Source organism: Myxine glutinosa, chromosome 5, assembly GCF_964187855.1.
Source record: "Myxine glutinosa chromosome 5, kmMyxGlut1.1, whole genome shotgun sequence".
NCBI lineage: Eukaryota > Metazoa > Chordata > Myxini > Myxiniformes > Myxinidae > Myxine > Myxine glutinosa.
In genome coordinates, this window is record NC_136265.1 from 6,443,847 (window position 1) to 6,471,438 (window position 27,592).

The 27,592-nt window shown below is 45.3% G+C and overlaps 1 protein-coding gene across 1 annotated transcript in view; it reads right to left on the reverse strand.

The window, feature by feature from the left end:
- Positions 1–27,592, reverse strand: part of LOC144892080 (otogelin-like) — a 42,167-nt gene that overhangs the window by 11,694 nt on the left and 2,881 nt on the right. Inside the window, exons 4-11 of the mRNA XM_078777247.1 lie at positions 18,833–19,078; positions 18,506–18,616; positions 12,828–12,947; positions 12,536–12,692; positions 9,703–9,729; positions 8,766–8,927; positions 8,486–8,640; positions 3,111–3,237 (exon numbers count right to left, since the gene is read on the reverse strand). Coding sequence (XP_078633373.1) covers positions 3,111–3,237; positions 8,486–8,640; positions 8,766–8,927; positions 9,703–9,729; positions 12,536–12,692; positions 12,828–12,947; positions 18,506–18,616; positions 18,833–19,078 — 1,105 coding nt within the window. The remainder of the gene's footprint in view (positions 1–3,110; positions 3,238–8,485; positions 8,641–8,765; positions 8,928–9,702; positions 9,730–12,535; positions 12,693–12,827; positions 12,948–18,505; positions 18,617–18,832; positions 19,079–27,592) is intronic.

The window sequence follows — 27,592 nt, forward strand, 5'->3', positions numbered from 1 at the left end:
AGTTGGATTCATGCCTCTCATTGCAAGCAAGCACATGGGGCTAAGGTGGACGATCCCACAGAAAATGAGGCTGCACCTAGCAGCCCAGCAGAACATTCAGTGGTAGAAAAATGATAGTCGTGATTTACAGTCATTTGAATTACATTTTAACACCCCTTGCATTGATAAACATTACATTTTCAACATGTGATATTCCTACTTGGAATAGTGACATTTATTTGCCTACATGACATACAATTACCTGCTGATATTAATACAACATGAGTGAAAAAATGTATCACAACTACACTCATGATCAGGGGATTGAGTTCAACCCCGCGAGATAGGGGGATCAGGGTAAGACAAATAATCTGATTATGTTACATATTAAGGGATTTTCTTTATTTACCTTTTAGGAAGCTTGTTAGTTTGGTATATAATGTTAAATGTCATCGACATATAACTATGTCATAGATATGAATATATACAAGGAGTAGCAGACTTGTTTGTTGGTTTAGTAGTTATATTGGCAATTGTTTTAGTGGTGGCTTGCTTGAAAGCCTTAGTGACGGTGTGTTTGAATAAGGTAACCAACAACACGATGATAACACATGAAGTGACAAATGAGGAAAGAAATGTGGAACCAGAAAAGGAAGACTTTTATGGCGACATAAACAGTAGAATTAAGATAATGGCATAACGACAATGTTATGAGTTGTGTCAATTACAATATCAATGAACTCATATCACCACGAGTGACACACTGTTAGGAAAAGAGGGAAAAGAAAAAGTGGAGAGGAATTATGGTAATAATACATTATGCTTAATTTGTTGGTTTGGGAAAATTGTTGTTGGGAATTAGGTATTCCCGTTTGTGATTGTAATCATATACAATGCTATTCTTAGTTTAGTAATAAAATACATACCTGATTGAATATTATTTGTGTGACGCATATAAATGAATATAACTTTTTGTGTTAAGGAAAAACAACAAATTGTTGAATGTGAAACTGTCGGAAGATATACATGATTATGCTGATTTCATGGTAAGATGTACCCTATCTGATTCAGTGTGTGCGGAAAGCAGATTCAGATATGACTGAGCATAAGGATAAGACGAGATCACATTTTGGAGGGATTGCTAACGGAATTGGGAAGAAGAAAGAAAGAAAATTTGTGGCTAAAAAATGAAGTTAATCGTGGCATACACCCTCTTTCTCAAAGAATGATGAAGACATTCTCCCGTGTAACTTGGAGATGAATGCTTACCTTCACCAAGGAAATTTATGTGACCATTTGCCTGGATCACACTGCAACATATGAAAGAAAGGCGATCACTTACTCTTGTTCGAAGACTTCGAACATTCACCACATCAGAAGTTGCAGGACAACGACATTTTACCTGCAACCTCTGTGAAATGCGGGGACATATGTTATTACTTCACCAACGTCCGGGGAACCAGCATGGAGCTGCAAAAAACGGCTGTGCCCTTGTCACAACAGCTGTGCACGATTCTGCTGGATTGCTCCTGGTAAGGACCATGAATGACCTGAACACCATGGTCCCAACATCATTGTGGATGCATCCGGCATCCCTGTTCCACATCTTGCTGGCCAATCAATGTCACACCAATACTTGCTGCCCACTCACAATAAGGGAGGAGGCAAGTCGACTACAACTGGGTGAAGGCCTTGTTCAGGAATTACTATGGTTTACAGCAAAAAGTGGCAAGAATGCTACAAGGAGAGCAGGGTCAGTCTATGACTCCGCAATGTTACCACAACAGCGAAATCCTACACGAAGTAGTGCAGGAGCTATGAAGACATTAGGAGAAAATGTTTCATACCTGGATTCAAACACAAGTGATCAGCCCTTCCTTTCAAACAAAGTCAACATTTGTGTGGAGGCAAACGTTTTTGCCAGATGGTGCAGATGCTTTACAAAACTTGAAAATGAAGTGAAATTGTTGTATCTTGGTGATGGTGAAGTGTTGTTTTGAAAATATATTTGTGATGCAAATGCAATAGATTGAACGATATGGAAGGAGTCAATGACCAACGAAATGTTTTGTGATTCTTGCAGGATGACGGTGTATGCCCAAGGGAATTTGATTACCAAAGTGATTGATTATTTACTTATACTTGTAATGATGTTTACTTGTAGTGATTGATTGTTTACTTATATTGATGTTTAGATTAATGGTTAATATAAACAAAAACAAAAAGATGAGGGAATTGTGGAAGTGTAATTCAGTGTAACTTATTAATTGGCACTGGTAACTTATTGGTTGACCTAGTAACAAAGCAGATGCATTTTACATGCAAACTCTGTGGGGGACGGGTTTGTAAATGAGTTAGGAATGTGTATGAACAATGTAATCTCTTGAAACACCTGGTCAAGGCCCCAGGCTAGAGCACCCCCCCCCTGCTGTGATTTCCATTTACACAGCAGGAGGGGAGCGAGCTGATGCCAGGACTCGGTGCGATGCATGACCTCGGGACATTAGCGGAGAGGAGATTAAGTCCAGCTTGGCGATATAAACGAGAGCAAACGTGGAGTGAGCAGGACTTGCTATCAGGAGCTCTGACCGACGGAACGGACGAGCATGGCGGAGGAACATCGGCCGAACGAGAAGGACCATGCGAAAAGAGTAAACCTGATCCATTATATTATGCGGTATTATTTGGTAAATGGAATGTAAAGTGAATAACCAGTTAATAAACCAGACCTTTTGTAAAACCTGTGTCCGACCACTGGCGTCTTGAGTCCCTTCAACACTTCCCACTTCCCTAACACCACCTAGCCTAAAACCTTCCTGGGGCCCGTCCCGACATTTTTTGTATTGGAGTATTATTGGAGTATTATTTTCGACATTTTTCGTCCTCCTATCTTTCGCCGTTCAGGAGATTAGCTTGCGCAGACAAACAAACAAAAACCTTCTTTTATATATATAGATAGATAGAAGATAGAAGAAGATAGAAGATTATATATATATATATATATATATATATATATATATATATATATATATATATATATATATATATATATATATAATTAAATATTGCAATGCTGTTTTGTACAAGTTATCAAACGACAGTGCTCAAACCGAGAGACCGTTGTGACGTACCGTCGAGCCGGAAGGCAGCCATTTTCCAGCCATCGTGCGTGTGACCTGTTTGTCTGGCTTCCAGCGTTCGTCCCGTGTCCTGCAAGATGAATCCCGGTCTAGAGATCGACTCGAACACCTTCAGGTTCTGAAAAGACATGGAAGAAGATGAAAGAGTGATCCATCTCAACATGGCCAGTTACCACCGCACTCTGCGCTGACCGTACTCCATGTACTTCTTCCAGTAGCCTACCTGGACATGCTGGTCCAGTCGATCGTTCCTTTCTGGCTCATTGTAAGGGAAGGTGTCATATTCCTTTGATACCTTCCCTTATGGAAGGTCTTTGCAACTTCACAAAACAATGACCCAGCATCACTCCCTATAATCCAGGATGGAGGACCGACCTCTGCAAAAAGCTCCAACGATTTTTAAACTATAAAATGTTTCTAAAATGTTTAAACGACCATGTTTGTTCAATTTGACGTTTTACTCCACCGTTTTATATTCACAGATAACAAATATCTCTATACCACCCGTGCGCAGTGTAACGCGGGTTAACAATTGGTTCACTCTGTGTCTATCTATCAGTCTATTTGTATCAGCGTAAAGTCCGGTTAATAATTGGTTCACTCTGTGTCTATCTATCAGTCTATTTGTATCAGCGTAAAGTGGGGTTAACGATTGGTTCACTCTGTGTCTATCTATCAGTCTATTTGTATCAGCGTAAAATGGGGTTAACAATAATTGGTTCACTCTGTGTCTATCTATCAGTCTATTTGTATCAGCGTAAAGTGGGGTTAACAATTGGTTCACCCTGTCTGTCTATCAGTCTATTTGTATCAGCGTAAAGTGGGTTTTTTTTTTTTGGTTTTTTTTTGTATACTGAATCGAGGCTCGTGAAAGAGCGAACATTTACTTCACAAACAAATCAACCAGACAAACAAAATACCCAAAAAGAGGGAGCAGAAGACAATGGGGAGAGAAGGGGAAACACACAAACACAACATCCGAGAGCAGGGAGATGTGTGGAAGGGAGAGGGCCCGGGGGGAGGAGGCATGGGAAGGGGGGGGTGGGGGGGGGAGGGAGAAGTATAAAACACAATGACACCAAGGACTTCCTGGGCAGAAGTTGGTATTTCAAAAAAGTGGATTTGGGGTGAAATTAGTGGGGGTAGAAAAGATCAAGGTTTTGGATGGGGGAAGATAAGAGATGGTGGTGAACAGCTGTTTTAAAGACTTGGAGGGTGGAGTGGGATTGAAGAGAGTGAGGGAGTTTGTTCCAGAGGCAGGAAAAAAGAGGAATGAAGGAGTGAAGGTGAGCACAGAGTCTTGATTTTGGCAGTTTAACCATAAGAGGGTTGCAGGCAGATCTTGTGCGACCTGTAGGAATATTTGCGGGACAGAGGCCAGAGAGGAGTCGGTAGAAGACGGAAAGACCACCAACCTGCCTTCGGTGAGTGAGTGAGAGGCCCTTGGAGTTAGCTTCATCGCGGGAGATTCCAATGATTCTGAATGCTTTGGTTTCAACAGCATGAAGGCGAGCTAGGTGTGAGGCAGGAGCACCAGCCCAGAGGGGAGAGCAGTATTCCATTGAGCTGCGGATGAAAGCCTTGTATGTGGTGAGGAGCTCAGGTGTGCCAAGGAAGGACTTTGCACGACGGAGGATGCCCAGTCGGCGACTGGCTTTGGAGGCCAGATTTGAAATGTGGTTTTCCCAGGAAAGATCATGGCAGATAGTGAGACCCAAAAGCTTGAGTGACAGAACTTCTTGGAGAGGATTATTCAGAAAGTGGATGTGAGGGTTGTCCAGTCGGTCTTTTCGGAGAGACATCGTAAGGGTGTGAGATTTGTCAGGATTGAAAGACATGTTCCACTTGTTTGCCCAGTCTGTGATTTTCTCAAGGTCTGCAGAGAGTGAGGAGGCTGCAGACTGCCGATCTGAGGGATGAAGAATGGAGCGACAGAGAGTAGAGTCGTCAGCAAAGAGATAGAGAGGATTTTCAAGAGAGTCAGAGAGATCATTGATGAAGACCAGAAAAAGCACAGGGCCCAAAACACTGCCTTGGGGAACTCCAGCCTGAACAGGAAGAGGAGATGAGAGAAACCCATTCAGGGCCACACGTTGACTACGACTAGAGAGGAAGTCCGCCAGCCATGCGTGGAGATTTCCATGGATACCAAAAGAGGAGAGTTTGGTGAGCAGAGCGGGGTGCCAGACCGTATCGAAGGCACGTGATGTGTCAAGGGAGACTGCTCTAATTTCCTGTTTGGCATTGAGGACCTCCATCCATTGTTGAGAAAGCAGAAGCAGCATGTCCAGAGTGGAGTGTCCAGGTCTGAAACCAAATTGATGATTAGAGATCAAGCCATTGGAGAAGAGGAAAGATTTCATATCTGAAGCAATGATGGATTCCATGACTTTGCTGATAATTGGGAGAAGGCTGATTGGTCTGTAGTTGCTGGGATCTGTTTTTGCACCTTTTTTGTGCAAAGTGGTGATGTTGGCTGATTTCCAAGCAGATGGAAGATGACCTTGAGCAAAAGAGAGGGTGAAGAGAACAGAGAGAGGGAGTGAAAGAGCGGAAGAACATGATTTTAGGACCCGTGGGCTGATGCCGTCAGGTCCAGTTGCAGAATCAGAGTCGAGGGTTGACAGAAACTTTTCCACCTTGTCAGGAGGAAAGGACACAGAGTCCAGGAGCAGCTGGGTACGACTGGTTATGGTGTGTACAGAGAGGGATGGGTTTGGGACACAAGATTTAGAGGCAAACACAGAGTTGAGGCATTCAGCTTTTTCACGTGCGGAGTCAGCCGTGTGGCCATTTGAGGTGAGGGAGGGGATGGAGGGGGAACAAACACCAGAAACAGATTTGACCAGACGCCACCAGGATTTGGAAGAGGGAGACAGATAAGAGAGTTCGTTCCTGAGAACGGAATCGCTGGGTTAACGATTGGTTCACTCTGTGTTTATCTATCAGTCTATTTGTATCAGCGTAATGTGTGGTTAACAATTGGTTCACTCTGTGTCTATCTATCAGTCTATTTGTATCAGCATAAAGTGGGGGTTAACAATTGGTACACTCTGTGTCTGTCTATCAGCCTATTTGTATCAGTGTAAAGTGTGGTTAACAATTGGTTCACTCTGTGTCTGTCTGTCAGTCTATTTGTATGATTGAGGGACTCCATAATTAGTCGCGCCCCAAAGGGGATGCCAGACTATTATTGCAACATGTCCTTGGTTGTTATTTCCATTTGCGAGTTTCAGGAGGTAGAACGGAGTCCGCTCCGTTCATCTCCTCTTCAGATCTCCTCCTCCGTTGAAAGTATCCACCTCCTTTTCCGGTAAGAGATCACGGTTCATGGACCAAGCTGTTCAACTTTTTCAGAGTTTTGTTCCAAGTTCTCTTTTCAGGAATCGTCACCGAACCGCGGATTGCCTCCAGTTGTAGTTCATTTGTGGTGATATTCCTGGGGATGGTTTTTTAAATCTCAGTGAGGATCTTCTTCATCATTCCTTTTGCTCCAATGATCACTGGTACAATTTCGACGTTCTTCAGCTTCCAAGATCTCTGAACTCCTTTTTGAGGTCCTGGTATTTGGTGATTTTCTTGATTTCTGCCTTGTTTAGGCCAAAATCGCTGGGTACTGATATCTCAATCATCAATGCTGTCTTTTCCTTTTTGTTCCTGAGTACAATGTCCGGACGCAATGCTTTGTTTTCTATGTTCACGCTCAATGGAATCATCAGGTCGTACATGAGCATGACATCCTCATTTTCAATGATTGCCCTTGGTTCGTGTTTCCATGAGTTTTCTGGTCCTGGGAAGTTTACAATTTTTGCCAATGAATCACTTTGCATACTTTGTTGTGGCTTTGTGTGTAAAGTTGTTCTGATAATAGTCTTTTGTTTCCCAATAGGAAATGACTTGTGCGTTGTGTTTCTACCTTGCAGAATCTACACTTATCCGATTGACCTTGATTTAATTGTTTTTTTCCCCCTTCAGCCTTTACACCTTTATTTTAATACAGTTGAATTATACACGTATATTTGAACACTGTCGACAACAAATTGCCTTTTTGCACTTCCAAAAACCTTTAGTTTAGCAAAACTTGGGAAGAATCGAGTCGTAGGCCTCCACCACATGTGGGTCCCAGGCATCAAGATGATCACTGCCACAGATACGGAGGCCCGGGGGCCACACAGGCCCGAGGGATCCCTTATGACTGCTCGTCATCCTTGTTGAATGGCCCTGACTGCTCACCAAAGGTGGATGACATGAAGAATGCACCAAGACAGCGGCAATCCCATAAGGATGCCGTCCTTCGAGGTGCCACTCTCTCCATCCAGCCACGTCACCCGCTGTTCCCACAGTTCAAGGCGGGCAACCTTGGCCATCCATTCAGGAAGGCCAAGACAGCGAACCAGGCCCTACCACACTGTTCCGACCAAGTTGAGTGGGAGGAGGTCCGTGGTCGCGGTCCAGTTGGTAGATAACAACTGCTGAGGACCGGACAGCGGGTATCAGGTCCACGGTCTGAGTGCTGCCGCATACCATGACGACAATATATCAAACACTTGGCTGCGTAACCTGATGTTGGGCTGAGTTTGGCATGCACTTGTGGTGCTACAACTGTGTTCCAACACCTACCTGCTCAGGGCCAAACTAAGCAGGGGACAGGAACCTGTAGGCAGTGCCAGACGGTGTTGAAAATCCCATCCCATGTCCTGTTTGTCCGGAGGTTAAACGCAACCATATTCAGAGGCATCACAGAATCTGCGAGATGTTAGCGAGAATGGTCGAAGTGTGTGGCTGGGAGTGTGAGAAGGAAAAATGTAATCTCAGGAGACCAGAGGGTAAGCTTTAGGCCAGATCTAGTTTGAACCAAGCAAGGATTCCCAACCAGTATTGGATGTTACGACAGTATTCGAAAAACTCCCAGTCCATAGACTCTTAGAGAATTTAGGGCCAAAACACAGAAGTACAAGCTCCTGCTGGATCTCTTGGCTCAGCAATTAGCGACAACACAGCTAGACATACAGGGTTTCCGCATAAGAGCCAGAGGCTTATCGACCAATCAAATTTGCCACCCTCTCAGTGTGGTAAAATTTTGATTCTCCTTCTTCCTCTTCTTCTTCTTCTTCTTCTTCTTCTTCTTCTTGCAGTGCACTGTTTCCAATAAAGTCCCATGTCCAAGTTAAAATAAAGTCCGAAAACACTTACGAAAGATTGAGAAGACGGATAAACAGGTCAGTGAGAAAGAATGACTGGTAGGGAAGACGCGAACAGGGAAAGAAGGAAAAGTTGTGAGAATGAAATGATTGATATGAGTTCAAAAGATGAAAACGCTGATGGACTGATGAGGAGGACACAGATAGCAGTTGATGTGTGGTCACCTCTTCTTGGCCTTGAGGCCACTCCAAGAAGGTCGACTGTTGACGGAACCAGTTGTCCGCCCTCCAACGTTCAATGATCAGCGATCCGTCTGCCCTCAAGCACAGGAAATAGTTTGGTCGTTCTGCCCACTCCATGGACACAGCAACAACGTTGGCTGTGAACACGCACATCGGAAACGTCCATACGTTTCGCACAACATGTTTGTCTCTCAAGAACTCAATGCAAAGACCAAGGTCCACTTTACTAACCAACAAGCAACATGAGAAAGCCCAAGTGTACCAACGGGAGGCCCTCGGTAAAGGGGAGGCGTAAGCATGAGAGCAAGCGCCCTCGGCTCCGATGGTTCCTGGCGTCCGTGGGGATACACCGAACAGCCGGTGGTGTTCAGGGCGACCACACTCCCTCGTGGGCTCACGAGGTGGTAAGGACCACGACCAAGCTCTGAGCAATAGAGGCGTAAAAAAAAACCAAGATGGCGGACAATGGGGAGCAAAATGAAAAAATCATAAACCCAAACACGAGCCAATTAACTTTTATATACACATCAAACACAATGGGAAAGACTCTTCCTTGCCCTGTGTTCCCATCATGAGATCAGGCTCAGTGATTCGTAGGGCGTGTACTCTAGGCCCAAGTCTTTCACGAACCGGCTGGCCAGGCTCGATAGATCTTCGACTGGAGCCGATTTGGAGGGGAATTTGTAATTTGTTCAGGGTGCCGGCGATAACTCACCGACTCTTTGTGGGGGACAACGTGGATGCACACCGACTAATGCTAGCATACGGGACACCCGGCTTAACATCTATCCGAGGGAGGGCGCACTTTGCGATTTGCGAGGCGACGTGCGCTACCCATCCACCATTTTGTCCGACTACAGGAAGGAAGAGACTGATGCAAGTTTAAAAGTATCCCTCAACTCTGATACTGAATAAGAATTATTGAACAAAAAGTCTGAAATGAAAATTTTACAACAAACAAGAATCCTTTTATTTATTATATTTACATATCAATCTGAGGCTCATGGAGGAGTTTGAGTCCCAATGTCCTTTTCCTGCGAGTGATTTATGTACATCAACGAATTTTGAAGGAATGACGTCACAGTGGGATCAAGAACCGTTATGGGAGGAAGAGCGACCCCTTGTGAGTGTGACATCACAACACCGGAGTAAAACGCGCTTGCTACCTACAATTTGAACAAGGTGTGTGCTGGTCATACCTCTGGAGAAGTAGTCACAGTCAAAAGCTGCAAAGAAGAGGAGACGTCACAGTTAGAGACGCACATGACATGTCTCATGGCAGACATGACGCTATAGACAAAGTGGGTAGACAATTTACGATCGCTGAACGGGTATGGAAGGGATTTTAAACGATGTACAATGGCGGCAAGATGCCATTTTGTTACAAATAAACATTCAACATTTACACAGGAGGGTGCAGCATCAAGAAGCATGCTCGACTGTGAGAGTGAAAAATAAGGTGGCTGTCCTGTGTGCTTTCACATACCACGAGTCAGTGCCGAATGTTCTACAGGACACCATCGTGACCGGCAATACACATGTGCAGGTTGGTACCCTCTACAAATCGCAAAATTGTAACCACCACCACCACCACCACCACAACCCTCAGCACACTCAAGAAACTGCCATAATGTACCACGAATTCCCATTGAGATCGTCAGACGAAAAGAGGTTGTATGCGGTGCATTCAAGCGGTATGCGGGTATTTGAGCAGTATGCATACGGCAGTGTGGTTTGCGGTGGATTAAAGCGGTATATGCGAAGCAGTGTGCGGTGAAGTCAAGTGGTATACGTGGTTTGCCATGGATGGAAGTCGTATACGTAAAGTGGCGGTATACTTAAAGCAGTACACGTAAAGCAGTATACGTTGGAATGATGTCGTATACGTAAAGCAGTACACGTAAAGCAGTATACGTTGGAATGATGTCGTATACGTAAAGCAGTACACGTAAAGCAGTATACGTTGGAATGATGTCGTATACGTAAAGCAGTACACGTAAAGCAGTATACGTTGGAATGATGTCGTATACGTAAAGCAGTACACGTAAAGCAGTATACGTTGGAATGAAGTCGTATACGTAAAGCAGTACACATAAAGCAGTATACGTTGGAATGAAGTCGTATACGTAAAGCAGTACACGTAAAGCAGTATACGTTGGAATGATGTCGTATACGTAAAGCAGTACACGTAAAGCAGTATACGTTGGAATGATGTCGTATACGTAAAGCAGTACACGTAAAGCAGTATACGTTGGAATGAAGTCGTATACGTAAAGCAGTATACGTAAAGCAGTATACGTTGGAATGAAGTCGTATACGTAAAGTGGCGGTATACGTAAAGCAGTATATGTAAAGCAGTATACGTTGGAATGAAGTCGTATGCGTAACGTGGTGGTATACGTAAAGCAGTATACGTATTGCAGTATGCATTGGATTGAAGTAGTACACGTAAAGCGGTATGCGGTGAATTTAAGTAGTATATGTAAAGCGGTATGCCGTAGAATCACCTCTAGAGGCCATTTTCCCCTGCGGAGCACAGGTTGGCCTTTTTTGGGCATTGTGGTCCCCTTTTTGAAGCAAATGTTTTATGGCAAGCGGTATGTGTATAGTGGTTGCATGTGGTGGATTGAAGCGGTATGTGTATAGTGCTGGCATGTGGTGGATTGAAGCGGTATGTGTATAGTGCTGGCATGTGGTGGATTGAAGCGGTATGTGTAAAGTGGTTGTATGTGGTGGATTGAAGCGGTATGTGTATAGTGGTTGCATGTGGTGGATTGAAGCGGTAGGTGTAAAGTGGTTTATGTGGTGGATTGAAGCGGTAGGTGTAAAGTGGTTGCATGTGGTGGATTGAAGCGGTAGGTGTAAAGTGGTTGTATGTTGTGGATTGAAGCGGTATGTGTATAGTGGTTGCATGTGGTGGATTGAAGCGTTAGGTGTGAAGTGGTTTATGTGGTGGATTGAAGCGGTAGGTGTAAAGTGGTTGTATGTGGTGGATTGAAGCGGTATGTGTAAGGTGGTTGCATGTGGTGGATTGAAGCGGTGTGTGTAAAGTGGTTGTATGTGGTGGATTGAAGCGGTAGGTGTAAAGTGGTTGTATGTGGTGGATTGAAGTGGTAAATGTAAAGTGGTTTTTTTATGGTGGATTGAAGCAGTATGTGTAAAGTGGTTGCATGTGGTGGATTGAAGCAGTATGTGTAAAGTGGTTGCATGTGGTGGATTGAAGCGGTATGTGTAAAGTGGTTGCATGTGGTGGATTAAATCAGTGTGTGTATAGTGGTTATATGTGGTGGATTGAAGCAGTATGTGTATAGTGGTTGTATGTGGTGGATTAAAGCAGTATGTGTATAGTGGTTGTATGTGGTGGATTGAAGCGGTATATGTAAAGTGGTTTATGTGGTGGATTGAAGCGGTATGTGTAAAGTGGTTGCATGTGGTGGATTGAAGCGGTATGTGTAAAGTGGTTGCATGTGGTGGATTAAATCAGTGTGTGTATAGTGGTTATATGTGGTGGATTGAAGCGGTAGGTGTAAAGTGGTTGTATGTGGTGGATTGAAGCGGTATATGTAAAGTAGTTTATGTGGTGGATTGAAGCGGTATGTGTAAAGTGGTTGCATGTGGTGGATTGAAGCGGTGTGTGTAAAGTGGTTGTATGTGGTGGATTGAAGCGGTAGGTGTAAAGTGGTTGTATGTGGTGGATTGAAGTGGTAAATGTAAAGTGTTTTTTTTATGGTGGATTGAAGCGGTATGTGTAAAGTGGTTGCATGTGGTGGATTGAAGCGGTGTGTGTAAAGTGGTTGTATGTGGTGGATTGAAGCGGTAGGTGTAAAGTGGTTGTATGTGGTGGATTGAAGTGGTAAATGTAAAGTGGTTTTTTTATGGTGGATTGAAGCAGTATGTGTAAAGTGGTTGCATGTGGTGGATTGAAGCAGTATGTATTGGACTGAAGGGGTATGCAAAAGCTTCATGCAGATTGAGTCAAATACAGCAAAAAAGGTGTCACAAACAGAATGGTGGTTACGGTGCGGTATGTACGGCATAGCTGTGGTGAGCGCCAGTCCAGCACAATCCCAAACCGACAGCAAAGTAGGACGTAGGCTGAGAGGGTGTGACAGGCACAGCCACTGCCAGAGCTCAGGGTACAGGTGCACACGTCCTCCATACAGGCAGAAAAGTACCACCAGACCTCCACCTAAAACCACACGGGTAACAAGGGACATGCACAGCAACACAACTATTACCACACCCACGGTAACCATATAATTATTTGCGGTAGAAATTTTGTGGTTATTGTGGTGATTTCCGCGTGGTTGTGACTTTTCATTACCGCATCGTGACATGGAGCGAAGGTCCTACCAAAGAGGACACCACACTCCCGCCTCGCCATCATCCCTCGCTCCGGGAACCTCTCGCAAGCATTCCGCAGGCTCTCAGTGCCAGCTCTGCACTGCACACACACAGTACAAGTACACTCGGATGTAGTGCGAGTACACTCGGATGTAGTGCGAGTACACTCGGATGTAGTGCGAGTACACTCGGATGTAGTGTGAGTACACTCGGATGTAGTGTGAGTACACTCGGTTGTAGTGTGAGTACACTCGGATGTAGTGCGAGTACACTCGGATGTAGTGCGAGTACACTCGGATGTAGTGTGAGTACACTCGGATGTAGTGTGAGTACACTCGGATGTAGTGTGAGTACACTCGGATGTAGCGCGAGTACACTCGGATGTAGTGCGAGTACACTCGGATGCAGCACGAGTACACTCGGATGTAGCGCGAGTACACTCGGACGTAGCACGAGTACACTCGGATGTAGCGTGAGTACACTCGGATGTAGTGTGAGTACACTCGGATGGAGTGTGAGTACACTCGGATGTAGTGGGAGTACACTCGGATGTAGTGTAACTACACTCTGACATAGCACGAGTACACTCGGATGTAGTGTGAGTCCACTCGGATGTAGTGTAAATACACTCTGACATAGCACGAGTACACTCGGACATAGTGCAAATACACTCAGATGTAGTGGGAGTACACTTGGACGTAGTGAGAGTACACTCGGAGGTAGTGTGAGTACACTCGGACGTAGCACGAGTACACTCGGATGTAGTGTAACTACACTCTGACATAGCACGAGTACACTCGGATGTAGTGTGAGTACACTCGGATGTAGTGAGAGTACACTCGGATGTAGTGAGAGTACACTCGGATGTAGTGAGAGTACACTCGGATGTAGTGAGAGTACACTCGGACGTAGCACGAGTACACTCGGATGTAATGCGAGTACACTCGGATGTAATGCGAGTGCACTCGCACATAGCGCAAGTACACTCGGATGTAGTGAGAGTACACTCAGACATAGTGTGAATACACTCGGACGGAGAGCGAGTACACTCGTACATACCACGAGTACACTCGGACGTAGCGTGCGTACACTCGGACCTGGTGCGAGTACATTCACACACCTGGACTCCTATCCACCTACAAGGCCTCCATCTATAGCTTGATGGAGTACTGCTCTCCCCTCTGGGCTTGCACCCCTTCCAAACACCTGCTCAGCTTGACGCCGTGAAAACCAAGGTCTTCCAGTTCACTGACATCCCCACGTTGAGGTTGAGTCTATGGGCCTATCACTTTCCCATCACACCAAGGCCTTCCAGCTCACTGACATCCCCACGTTGAGGTTGAGTCTATGGGCCTATCACTTTCCCATCACACCAAGGCCTTCCAGCTCACTGACATCCCCACGTTGAGGTTGAGTCTATGGGCCTATCACTTTCCCATCACACCAAGGCCTTCCAGCTCACTGACATCCCCACGTTGAGGTTGAGTCTATGGGCCTATCACTTTCCCATCACACCAAGGCCTTCCAGCTCACTGACATCCCCACGTTGAGGTTGAGTCTATGGGCCTATCACTTTCCCATCACACCAAGGCCTTCCAGCTCACTGACATCCTCCACGTCGAGGTTGAGTCTATGGGCCTATCACTTTCCCATCACACCAAGGCCTTCCAGCTCACTGACATCCCCACGTTGAGGTTGAGTCTATGGGCCTATCACTTTCCCATCACACCAAGGCCTTCCAGCTCACTGATATCCTCCACGGTGAGGTTGAGTCCATGGGCCTATCATCACTTTCCCATCACAGACAGACAGGTGGTCTCTCTGTCGTGTACAGTCTCCTTTCTGTTCTTGCATCCTCTGCTCTTTCCGTGCTTTGCTCCTGCCCCCCCCCCCCTCCACCCTTCCAGGTTCCGGCAGGGCACACACAGTCCCCCATCAAAACTTTCTGGTGAAACTACCTAAATCCAAGATCACTGCTCACCTCCACTCATTTGATCCTATTTTTTCACACCTCCTGAAAAAACTTTCACATTCGACTTATTCTCATCCTTCCTTGCAGGTCTTCAAAACAGCTGCTCACCACCATCTCAGATCATCCTCCATCCAAAACCATGATCTTTTCTACACCAGTTAACACCAGCCACCCCCAATTGGCCCCCAAGACCTCCTCCCGCCAAAGTTTCCATTTCTTGCTTCCGGAGAGTTCGCTTCTGTATCCATCTTGTCCACCCCATGCATCCTTTCCTCTCCCTCCCCTCCGCCACCCCTCTCCCCCATTCCTCCCCACACCCATTATTCATCCAAATCTCCCTTTATTTTGTCCTTCAACTCTGATGCTGATGTGCCCCCCGTGTGTCCCCCCTTTCTCCACTGTTCCTTTTGTTCTGTGTTCCAGCTCTTCCACTCTGTGAATATAAAAAACTTATATCCTCAGATGTGTGGAGCACAATCCTCTGAAATGTGTAAAACACGAGGATTTGTGGGACACCGTTTCATCATTGTCACGATTATAATCCACTGATGATATAATCACCCATAAATGGAACCTTTGGATGGGAAATTATGGTGAACATAGGTTAGACCCGTGGTTCTTAATCTGGGTTTGACCGAACCCCAGGGGTTCAGTGAGCCAGTCTCAGGGGTTCGGTGGAGGTCCTCCGAAACGCATTGCAATTTGTTTGTTTTTTTTGTTTTTAGTTTTGTATCAATTTTGAATCTATGTGTAATTACACTTATTATTAATATTATTATTATGTTGCTATGTATGTTACGAACGAATGGAAATGTTATTTGTAATTGTATTCCCATCCCATTCATGGTTTCTCTGGTCTGTGTTAAAGATACGTTGTTTCACACTGACTGTAGTAAGTTGAATCAATGAGCAACTTGCTAATTATTCTGTTGATGGTGCTTACTTGCTTACTTTCTTACTGGATTTTGGACCTTGCAGGTGTTCGGAAATTCCAGTGAATAGCCTCGATTAGCTTGCCGTGTGCCGTGCGTCATTGGCCGCGCCTTACTTTGAAGTTACTGATTAATTGAAAAGTAAGTTGGAAATGTTTGGATATGCAGGGCGGGTTCAGTGTTATATTAAAGTCCAAAGTGGATGGTGATTATAAAATATGATTGAATTACTCAGAAAATTAGGTGGAGGTGATACAACTCCTTTGGTCGCAATTCAAAACTAACAATTCGCAGTTTTCAATGTAATATTATAATGGGATTTGAGGTGACATAGAGTTGAGTAGATAATAACTATAAGTTATCGTAACTATAAGTTATGTTTTCTTCGTTAAAATTTCTCAGTTTTCAGAGGGGTACTGATTATATTTAAGCATGTTCCTTTTTAAATTTTTGTCATATAATTATTTGCCCGAACTCAATTAAGATCAGTTTGTTACTTTAAAAAAATTTTTTTTGCAGTATGTCGAGCAAAAAAAGGAAGTAGTCGGAGGATTACGTGCGGTACGGGTTCTCACGTGTTTGACAGAATGGGACGGAAGTCAGCGTCCTCAATGCATGCTTTGCAATGTCAAGTTGAGCAACTCCAGCCTAGCACCAGCAAAACTACGGGAACACTTCAAAAAACTGCACGGCGTGGGGCAGTACTAAGACGCAACGCTGGATGAATTCAAATTGAAGAGAGTCCGATTCGACGCAAGTGCTACCATGCCCACTCTCGGCTTCATTCCAATTGACAAACCGATCCCCACCGCTTCGTATGAAGTTGCATACCTGATCGCAAAGCAGGGCAAACCGCACACCGTTGGCGAGACACTCATCAAACCGGCCGCGTTGAAGATGGCCAACATCATGCTGGGAAAAGCTGCTGAAAACAAGTTGTCTCTCGTTCCACTCTCAAATGACACCGTCAGATGCAGAGTCGACGACATGAGTGACGACATCCTCACCCAGGTAGTTGCAGATTTAGTCGCGAGCCCGATGAAATTCAGCCTTCAACTCGACGAGACCACCGACGTTTCGAATTTGAGCCAGCTCATCTTATTTGTGCGTTATGTCAAAGGAGACGAGATCAAGGAAGACTTTCTGTTCTGCAAGCTTCTCACAACAACGACGAAGGCAGCTGACGTGAAGAAGCTTGTGGATGACTTCTTCAGAAGCAACGGCCTCTTGTGGAACATGGTGTGTGCAGTTTGCTCGGACGGAGCTCCAGCCATGCTAGGATGCAACTCCGGTTTTGGAGCGCTGGTGAAGGCCGATGCACCACACATCATCGTCACGCACTGCGTCCTGCACAGACACGCGCTGGCATCAAAAACCCTGCCTCCAAAACTGGCAAATGTTCTGAAAATCGTCGTTGAAACTGTGAGTTACATGCGAAGCCGTGCTCTGAATCATCGCATCTTCAAAGAGCTGTGCAATGAAATCGGCTCTGAATTCGAAGTCCTTCTCTACCACTCTAACATTCGATGGTTATCACGAGGGAAGGTAGTGAGCCGTGTTTTTGCCTTGCGTGTAGAATTAGCCCTGTTTTTGCGAGAACACCAGCATTGCCATGCAACGCACTTCCAAGAGTCAGAGTTCATCCTCGCCTTGGCGTACTTGGCTGACATCTTCGACGCACTCAATCATCTCAATTGCCAGATGCAGGGCGGTGGAGTGAATGTCATCGAATCTGAAGAAAAGCGGAGCGCTTTCCGAAAGAAGTTACCGTTGTGGAGGCGGCGAACAGAGAACGACAACTTCGCGAACTTTTCGCTACTGGACAAGTGCGTGAGCGGGATTGAAGATGAGTCTGAAGTTGGAGGAACTGCTGTACCGGGGGAGCTGAAGCAAGCGATTGACACGCATTTGGATGAGCTGGGAAAGTCATTCGATGGCTACTTCCCCGACCAAGAGCAATACCCAGCAGCATGGGTGCGGCAGCCGTTTACTTTCGACGTTGCAACGGCAGATATCAACGACCAATACCTCAACGACCTCATCGAAATTCAGCAGAGCCAGACTCAACAACAAAGCTCTCAACGTTTTGGTGCCGCCAAATGGAAGGGTATCCTCACATCGCTAAAATTGCCCTTGAGATCCTCATGCCGTTCGTTACAACGCATATCTGCGAGCATGCGTTTTCGAAACTGGTGGACATTAAAACAAAGAAAAGGAGCAGGCTTGCATGCGAAAATGATTTGAGGGTGGCCCTTGCCAAAACAAAACCACGCATTTCCCAGATCGCCTCCCGAAAAGAAGAACAGAAAACGCATTAAGCTGCAATTCTTCTTTTTTTTTTTGGTCAAATTTGAGGGGTTCCGCGAGTGTTCGGTGGGTTTCGTTAGGGTTCGGCGCCTTTAAAAAGGTTAAGAACCACTGGGTTAGACGGTTCTACTGTGAAGAAAAAGAAGAAGAAGAAGAGGTAGAAGAAGAAGGAGAAGAAGAGGAAGTAGTAGGGGAAGAAGACGAGGAAGAGGAAGAAGAAGAGGAAGAGGCAGAGGAAGAGGCAGAAGAAGAGGAATCAGAAGAAGAAGAAGAAGAAGAAGAATAGGGGCAAGAAGAAGAAGAAGCAGAGCAGAAGGGAAAGAGAAAGAAGAAGCGGAAGAAGCAGAGGAAGAAGCAGTTTCATTCATGATATTTGTCAAAGTGCCAGCCAACAATACTGACATACTGTTGTTTGGATTACATCAGTCATTGGGGATTGAGAAATACCTGTTGAGGTTGCAAGTTTGAATCAATATTGAGTCCGGTGGGCAGGTGAGATGAGCTGCTCATAACCTTCGTTACACCATCAAAGGTACCACATAAACCATCCACACTGCCCTGTAATGACCGGATGTACACAAAGACAAATACAAACAAAGCAATGATGGTACCTACTATAAACACGTGCTCAGTCTGGGGGTTCCACTTTCATTCATCTTCATATATAGTTCTATTATTAAAGGGGAAGCACTTTGCCAATCTACCTTTTTATCAGGTTGTCCGTATTTTGACAGTCTATATGATTGGCCACCTGTTTGTCTGGTTCAGATTTACCTTCCAATGAGGTTGCAGTTGGATGTGCAGAGTATTCTCTCCATCTAAAAGAATGGACAGGCCGGTCCTGAGTATAGTGGCCACGGTGTAGAACCCAGCATGCCACACGGCCACGTGATCGCCAGCAGCAGCAGCACCACCATAGAAAGGTGCACCACGACTTCCTTCAGCACCTCCAATCCCATATCCTCCACCTGTTGCACCACTCCACCTTCCTGAGTTGGACCATAAGCGGCCAAAAGATCTCTGCAGATGATGCACGAGGAGCAGACATATAACAGTTTATCATTTTGATACCGACGATGGTAAATATCTCTTATACTACCGACATTTGTAATTGGTATACAGTACACAAAGTACAGTGCAATCTGTACAGCACAGAATGTACAGTACACAATGTACAGTGCGATCTGTACAGCACAGGCTGTACAGTCCACAAGGTACAGTGCAATCTGTACAGCACAGACTGTACAGTACACAAAGTACAGTGCGATCTGTACAGCACAGGCTGTACAGTCCACAGGGTACAGTGCAATCTGTACACCACAGACTGTACAGTACACAAAGTACAGTGCGATCTGTACAGCACAGGCTGTACAGTCCACAAGGTACAGTGCAATATGTACAGCACAGACTGTACAGTACACAATGTACAGTGCGATCTGTACAGCACAGGCTGTACAGTCCACAAGGTACAGTGCGATCTGTACAGCACAGAATGTACAGTACACAATGTACAGTGCGATCTGTACAGCACAGGCTGTACAGTCCACAAGGTACAGTGCAATTTGTACAACAAAGACTGTACAGTCCACAAGGTGCAGTGCAATCTGAACAGCACAGCCTGTACAGTACACAAAGTACAGTGCAATCTGTACAGCACAGAATGTACAGTACACAAAGTACAGTGCCACCTGAACAGCACAGACTATACAGTACACAAAGTGCAGTGCGATCTGTACAGCACAGGCTGTACAGTCCACAAAGTACAGTGCAATCTGTACAGCACAGAATGTACAGTACACAATGTACAGTGCGATCTGTACAGCACAGGCTGTACAGTCCACAAAGTACAGTGCAATCTGTACAGCAAAGACTGTACATTACACAAAGTACCATACATTAAAAAAAAACACCAGAACATGCAGAAATACCTGTCACCTGTCCAAATCAGTATGGAATTGCTCGTCCCGTCGCGTTCTTTAAATAATCCGATGTTTTGGTCAAACTCTCACGAGGTTTTTCGCAACGAGAAACGTCAATATTGTCCCATTCGTGTTTGACAGGTTCCCAAAGTTGATCCGAATTTGCAAATTTCCTTCCAATAAATTTGTGCTGAATATGGATGAGGTTGTGTGAGGTAGTGTGAGGTTGAGGGGATTGAGGTTGTGGATGTGAGATGGATGAGGTTGTGGATGGTGGAGTGAGTTTGAGGTGATTGAGGCTGTGGATGTGAGATGGATGAGGTAGTGTGAGGTAGTGTGAGGTTGAGGGGATTGAGGATGTGGATGTGAGATGGATGAGGAAGTGGATGGTAGTGTGAGGTTGAGGGGTTTGAGGATGTGGATGTGAGATGGATGAGGTAGTGGATGGCAGTGTGAGGTTGAGGGGATTGAGGATGTGGATGTGAGATGGATGAGGTAGTGGATGGCAGTGTGAGGTTGAGGGGATTGAGGCTGTGGATGTGAGATGGATGAGGTAGTGGATGGTAGTGTGAGGTTGAGGGGATTGAGGATGTGGATGTGAGATGGATGAGGTAGTGGATGGTAGTGTGACGTTGAGGGGTTTGAGGATGTGGATGTGATATGGATGAGGTAGTGGATGGCAGTGTGAGGTTGAGGGGATTGAGGATGTGGATGTGATATGGATGAGGTAGTGGATGGTAGTGTGAGGTTGAGGGGATTGATGATGTGGATGTGAGATGGATGAGGTAGTGGATGGTAGTGTGAGGTTGAGGGGATTGAGGATGTGGATGTGAGATGGATGAGGTAATGGATGGTAGTGTGAGGTTGAGGGGTTTGAGGATGTGGATGTGATATGGATGAGGTAGTGGATGGCAGTGTGAGGTTGAGGGGATTGAGGATGTGGATGTGAGATGGATGACATAGTGGATGGCAGTGTGAGGTTGAGGGGATTGATGATGTGGATGTGAGATGGATGAGGTAGTGGATGGCAGTGTGAGGTTGAGGGGATTGAGGATGTGGATGTGAGATGGATGACATAGTGGATGGCAGTGTGAGGTTGAGGGGATTGATGATGTGGATGTGAGATGGATGACATAGTTGATGGTAGTGTGATGTTGAGGAGAATTGAGGATGTGGATGTGAGATGGATGAGGTAGTGGATGGCAGTGTGGGGTTGAGGGGATTGATGATGTGGATGTGAGATGGATGAGGTAGTGGATGGTAGTGTGAGGTTGAGGGGATTGAGGATGTGGATGTGAGATGGATGAGGTAGTGGATGGCAGTGTGAGGTTGAGGGGATTGAGGATGTGGATGTGAGATGGATGAGGTAGTGGATGGCAGTGTGAGGTTGAGGGGATTGAGGATGTGGATGTGAGATGGATGAGGTAGTGGATGGTAGTGTGAGGTTGAGGGGATTGAGGATGTGGATGTGAGATGGATGAGGTAGTGGATGGCAGTGTGAGGTTGAGGGGATTGAGGATGTGGATGTGAGATGGATGAGGTAGTGGATGGTCGTGTGAGGTTGAGGAGATTGAGGATGTGGATGTGAGATGGATGAGGTAGTGGATGGTAGTGTGAGGTTGAGGGGTTTGAGGATGTGGATGTGAGATGGATGAGGTAGTGGATGGCAGTGTGAGGTTGAGGGGATTGATGATGTGGATGTGAGATGGATGACATAGTTGATGGTAGTGTGATGTTGAGGGGATTGAGGATGTGGATGTGATATGGATGAGGTGGTGGATGGTTGTGTGAGTTTGAGGGGATTGAGGATGTGGATGTGAGATGGATGAGGTTGTGGATGGTGGAGTGAGTTTGAGGTGATTGAGGATGTGGATGTGATATGGATGAGGTGGTGGTTGGTTGTGTGAGTTTGAGGGGATTGAGGCTGTGGATGTGAGATGGATGAGGTTGTGGATGGTGGAGTGAGTTTGAGGGGATTGAGGATGTGGATGTGAGATGGATGAGGTCGTGGATGGTAGTGTGATGTTGAGGTGATTGAGGATGTGGATGTGATATGGATGAGGTAGTGGATGGTAGTGTGATGTTGAGGGGATTGAGGATGTGGATGTGAGATGGATGAGGTCGTGGATGGTAGTGTGAGTTTGAGGTGATTGAGGATGTGGATGTGAGATGGATGAGGTAGTGGAATGTAGTGTGATGTTGAGGGGATTGAGGATGTGGATGTGAAATGGATGAGGTAGTGGATGGTAGTGTGAGGTTGAGGTGATTGAGGATGTAGATGTGAGATGGATGAGGTAGTGGATGGTAGTGTGAGGTTGAGGTGATTGAGGCTGTGGATGTGATATGGATGAGGTAGTGGATGGTAGTGTGAGGTTGAGGTGATTGAGGATGTAGATGTGAGATGGATGAGGTAGTGGATGGTAGTGAGAGGTTGAGGTGATTGAGGATGTGGATGTGATATGGATGAGGTAGTGGATGGTAGTGTGAGGTTGAGGTGATTGAGGATGTAGATGTGATATGGATGAGGTAGTGGATGGTAGTGTGAGGTTGAGGTGATTGAGGATGTGGATGTGAGGTGGATGGTAGTGTGATGTTGAGGTGATTGAGGATGTGGATGTGATATGGATGACATAGTGGATGGTAGTGTGAGGTTGAGGTGATTGAGGATGTAGATGTGAGATGGATAAGGTAGTGGATGGTAGTGTGAGGTTGAGGTGATTGAGGATGTAGATGTCATATGGATGAGGTAGTGGATGGTAGTGTGAGGTTGAGGTGATTGAGGATGTAGCTGTGATATGGATGAGGTAGTGGATGGTAGTGTGAGGTTGAGGGGATTGATGATGTGGATGTGAGATGCATGAGGTAGTGGATGGTAGTGTGAGGTTGAGGTGATTGAGGATGTGGATGTGATATGGATGAGGTAGTGGATGGTAGTGTGAGGTTGAGGGGATTGAGGATGTGGATGTGATATGGATGAGGTAGTGGATGGTAGTGTGAGGTTGAGGGGATTTATGATGTGGATGTGAGATGCATGAGGTAGTGGATGGTAGTGTGAGGTTGAGGTGATTGAGGATGTGGATGTGATATGGATGAGGTAGTGGATGGTAGTGTGAGGTTGAGGGGATTGAGGATGTGGATGTGATATGGATGAGGTAGTGGATGGTAGTGTGAGGTTGAGGGGATTGAGGATGTGGATGTGATATGGATGAGGTCGTGGATGGTAGTGTGAGGTTGAGGTGATTGAGGATGTGGATGTGATATGGATGAGGTAGTGGATGGTAGTGTGATGTTGAGGGGATTGAGGATGTGGATGTGAGATGGATGAGGTCATGGATGGTAGTGTGATGTTGAGGTGATTGAGGATGTGGATGTGATATGGATGAGGTAGTGGATGGTAGTGTGATGTTGAGGTGATTGAGGCTGTGGATGTGAGATGGATGAGGTAGTGGATGGTAGTGTGAGGTTGAGGGGATTGAGGATGTGGATGTGATATGGATGACATAGTCGATGGTCGTGTGATGTTGAGGTGATTGAGGATGTGGATGTGATATGGATGAGGTAGTGAATGGTAGTGTGATGTTGAGGTGATTGAGGCTGTGGATGTGAGATGGATGACATAGTTGATGGTAGTGTGATGTTGGGGTGATTGAGGATGTGGATGTGAGATGGATGACATAGTGGATGGTAGTGTGAGTTTGAGGTGATTGATGATGTGGATGTGAGGTGGATGGTAGTGTGATGTTGAGGTGATTGAGGATGTGGATGTGAGGTGGATGGTAGTGTGATGTTGAGGTGATTGAGGATGTGGATGTGATATGGATGACATAGTGGATGGTAGTGTGAGTTTGAGGTGATTGATGATGTGGATGTGAGGTGGATGGTAGTGTGATGTTGAGGTGATTGAGGATGTGGATGTGAGGTGGATGGTAGTGTGATGTTGAGGTGATTGAGGATGTGGATGTGATATGGATGACATAGTGGTTGGTAGTGTGATGTTGAGGTGATTGAGGATGTGGATGTGATATGGATGACATAGTTGTTGGTAGTGTGAGGTTGAGGTGATTGAGGATGTAGATGTGATATGGATGAGGTAGTGGATGGTAGTGTGAGGTTGAGGTGATTGAGGATGTGGATGTGAGGTGGATGGTAGTGTGATGTTGAGGTGATTGAGGATGTGGATGTGATATGGATGACATAGTGGATGGTAGTGTGAGGTTGAGGTGATTGAGGATGTAGATGTGAGATGGATAAGGTAGTGGATGGTAGTGTGAGGTTGAGGTGATTGAGGATGTAGATGTCATATGGATGAGGTAGTGGATGGTAGTGTGAGGTTGAGGTGATTGAGGATGTAGCTGTGATATGGATGAGGTAGTGGATGGTAGTGTGAGGTTGAGGGGATTGATGATGTGGATGTGAGATGCATGAGGTAGTGGATGGTAGTGTGAGGTTGAGGTGATTGAGGATGTGGATGTGATATGGATGAGGTAGTGGATGGTAGTGTGAGGTTGAGGGGATTGAGGATGTGGATGTGATATGGATGAGGTAGTGGATGGTAGTGTGAGGTTGAGGGGATTGATGATGTGGATGTGAGATGCATGAGGTAGTGGATGGTAGTGTGAGGTTGAGGTGATTGAGGATGTGGATGTGATATGGATGAGGTAGTGGATGGTAGTGTGAGGTTGAGGGGATTGAGGATGTGGATGTGATATGGATGAGGTAGTGGATGGTAGTGTGAGGTTGAGGGGATTGAGGATGTGGATGTGATATGGATGAGGTCGTGGATGGTAGTGTGAGGTTGAGGTGATTGAGGATGTGGATGTGATATGGATGAGGTAGTGGATGGTAGTGTGATGTTGAGGGGATTGAGGATGTGGATGTGAGATGGATGAGGTCATGGATGGTAGTGTGATGTTGAGGTGATTGAGGATGTGGATGTGATATGGATGAGGTAGTGGATGGTAGTGTGATGTTGAGGTGATTGAGGCTGTGGATGTGAGATGGATGAGGTAGTGGATGGTAGTGTGAGGTTGAGGGGATTGAGGATGTGGATGTGATATGGATGACATAGTCGATGGTCATGTGATGTTGAGGTGATTGAGGATGTGGATGTGATATGGATGAGGTAGTGAATGGTAGTGTGAGTTTGAGGTGATTGATGATGTGGATGTGAGGTGGATGGTAGTGTGATGTTGAGGTGATTGAGGATGTGGATGTGAGGTGGATGGTAGTGTGATGTTGAGGTGATTGAGGATGTGGATGTGATATGGATGACATAGTGGTTGGTAGTGTGATGTTGAGGTGATTGAGGATGTGGATGTGATATGGATGACATAGTTGTTGGTAGTGTGAGTTTGAGGTGATTGAGGCTGTGGATGTGAGATGGATGACATAGTGGATAGTAGTGTGATGTTGAGGTGATTGAGGATGTGGATGTGATATGGATGACATAGTGGTTGGTAGTGTGAGTTTGAGGTGATTGATGATGTGGATGTGAGGTGGATGGTAGTGTGATGTTGAAGTGATTGAGGATGTGGATGTGAGGTGGATGGTAGTGTGATGTTGAAGTGATTGAGGATGTGGATGTGAGGTGGATGGTAGTGTGATGTTGAAGTGATTGAGGATGTGGATGTGAGGTGGATGGTAGTGTGATGTTGAGGTGATTGAGGATGTGGATGTGATATGGATGACATAGTGGATGGTAGTGTGATGTTGAGGTGATTGAGGATGTGGATGTGAGATGGATGACATAGTGGTTGGTAGTGTGATGTTGAGGTGATTGAGGCTGTGGATGTGAGATGGATGACATAGTGGATGGTGGTGTGATGTTGAGGTGATTGAGGATGTGGATGTGATATGGATGACATAGTGGATGGTGGTGTGATGTTGAGGTGATTGAGGATGTGGATGTGATATGGATGACATAGTGGATGTTAGTGTGATGTTGAGGTGATTGAGGATGTGGATGTGAGATGGATGACATAGTGGTTGGTAGTGTGATGTTGAGGTGATTGAGGCTGTGGATGTGAGATGGATGACATAGTGGATGGTAGTGTGATGTTGAGGTGATTGAGGATGTGGATGTGATATGGTTCAAATTGGGACTCTGACCAGGCCAGAACATCCGTTTCAGGGACTTTTTCTCCAACCACTTTTTGGTGGATTTTGCATTCAGCATTCCTGAGCTCCTCTGATAGTTTCCGCTTTTCCGCTTTTCCGCTTTTCGTTCTTTCCTGGAGAACTAGGAATTTCATCAGTCACCTGTCATATTTACTTGAAGTGGTTCTCGGCTGCCAAATCCATTCTTCCTCACATTCGAACCGGTTTTCTGGGACTGTGGACCTATTCTCTTTATGGTAGGCAGACGGGATGTTCTTCTTCTTCAGGAACTTGTGGATTTCAGAATATGTTTTTCCCGCTCGACGAAGACAAGCAATTCCATTTTTAATATTCCCATCAGTATGGACCTTCTCTTTCTTTGGAAGTATCTCCAAATTGAAACACAAAAACGTGACCTACACGAAATGTAGGCCTACAAGTCATAAATTAGAGCAATTTACGCACTGCATATACTACATGTGCACTGGCCAATCAAAAACATGACAACACCCGAAATATACATCGCACATCTTTAAAAGTATACTTCGGACAGGAAAATATTTTTATGCCTCCGTTGACGAAGTCGCTGGAGTCATTATGTTTTCAGGTTGTCCGTCCGTCCGTCCGTCCGTCCGTCCGTTCGTCCGTCATAGGTTTTCGTTACCGCGATAACTTGAGAACGGCTGAAGGGATCTTAGTCAAACTTGGTGCAGGTAAGTATAATGAGGTAAAGATGAACTGACTAGATTTTGGGGTCACGAGGTCAAATACCAAAGGTCAGAGGTCATGTTAGGTAAAAATCCTGTCACCGCGATAACTTATGAATCAGTGATGGGATTCTGACCAAATTTGTTACAGGTATGTATGATGATGTAAAGATTAACTGATTCGATTTTGGGGGGAAAGGTCAAAGGTCAAAGGTCAAAGTTTGTAATAGGTCTATAACTTGAGACCGGCTGAAGTTATCCAATTTAAACTTCGTACAGGTATGTAGAATGATGTAAAGATTAACTGATTAGAATTTGGGGCCGAGGTCAAAGGTCAAAGTCTGTTATAGGTCTATAACTTGAGACCGGCTGAAGTTATCCGATTTAAACTTGGTACAGGTATGTAGAATGATGTAAAGATGAACTGCTTAGAGTTTGGGGTCAAGATGGCAAAGGTCAAAGTCTGTTATAGGTTTTAACTTGAGAACGGCTGAAGTAATCTAATTCAAACTTGGTACAGGTATGTACAATGATGTAATGATTAACTGATAAGATTTTGTGGGGAAAGGTCAGAGGTCAAAGTCTGTTCTAGGTCTATAACTTGAGAACGGCTAAAGGGATCCAATTCAAACTTGGTACAAATGTGTATAATGATGTAAAGATTAACTGATTAGATTTTGGGGTCCCGAGATCAAAGGCCACAGGTCAGAGGTCATGTCAGGTAAAAATGTGATAACTTGAGAACAGGTGAATGGATTTAAATCAAACTTGGTACAAGTATTATAATGATGTAATAATGTGGGCGGCGGCAT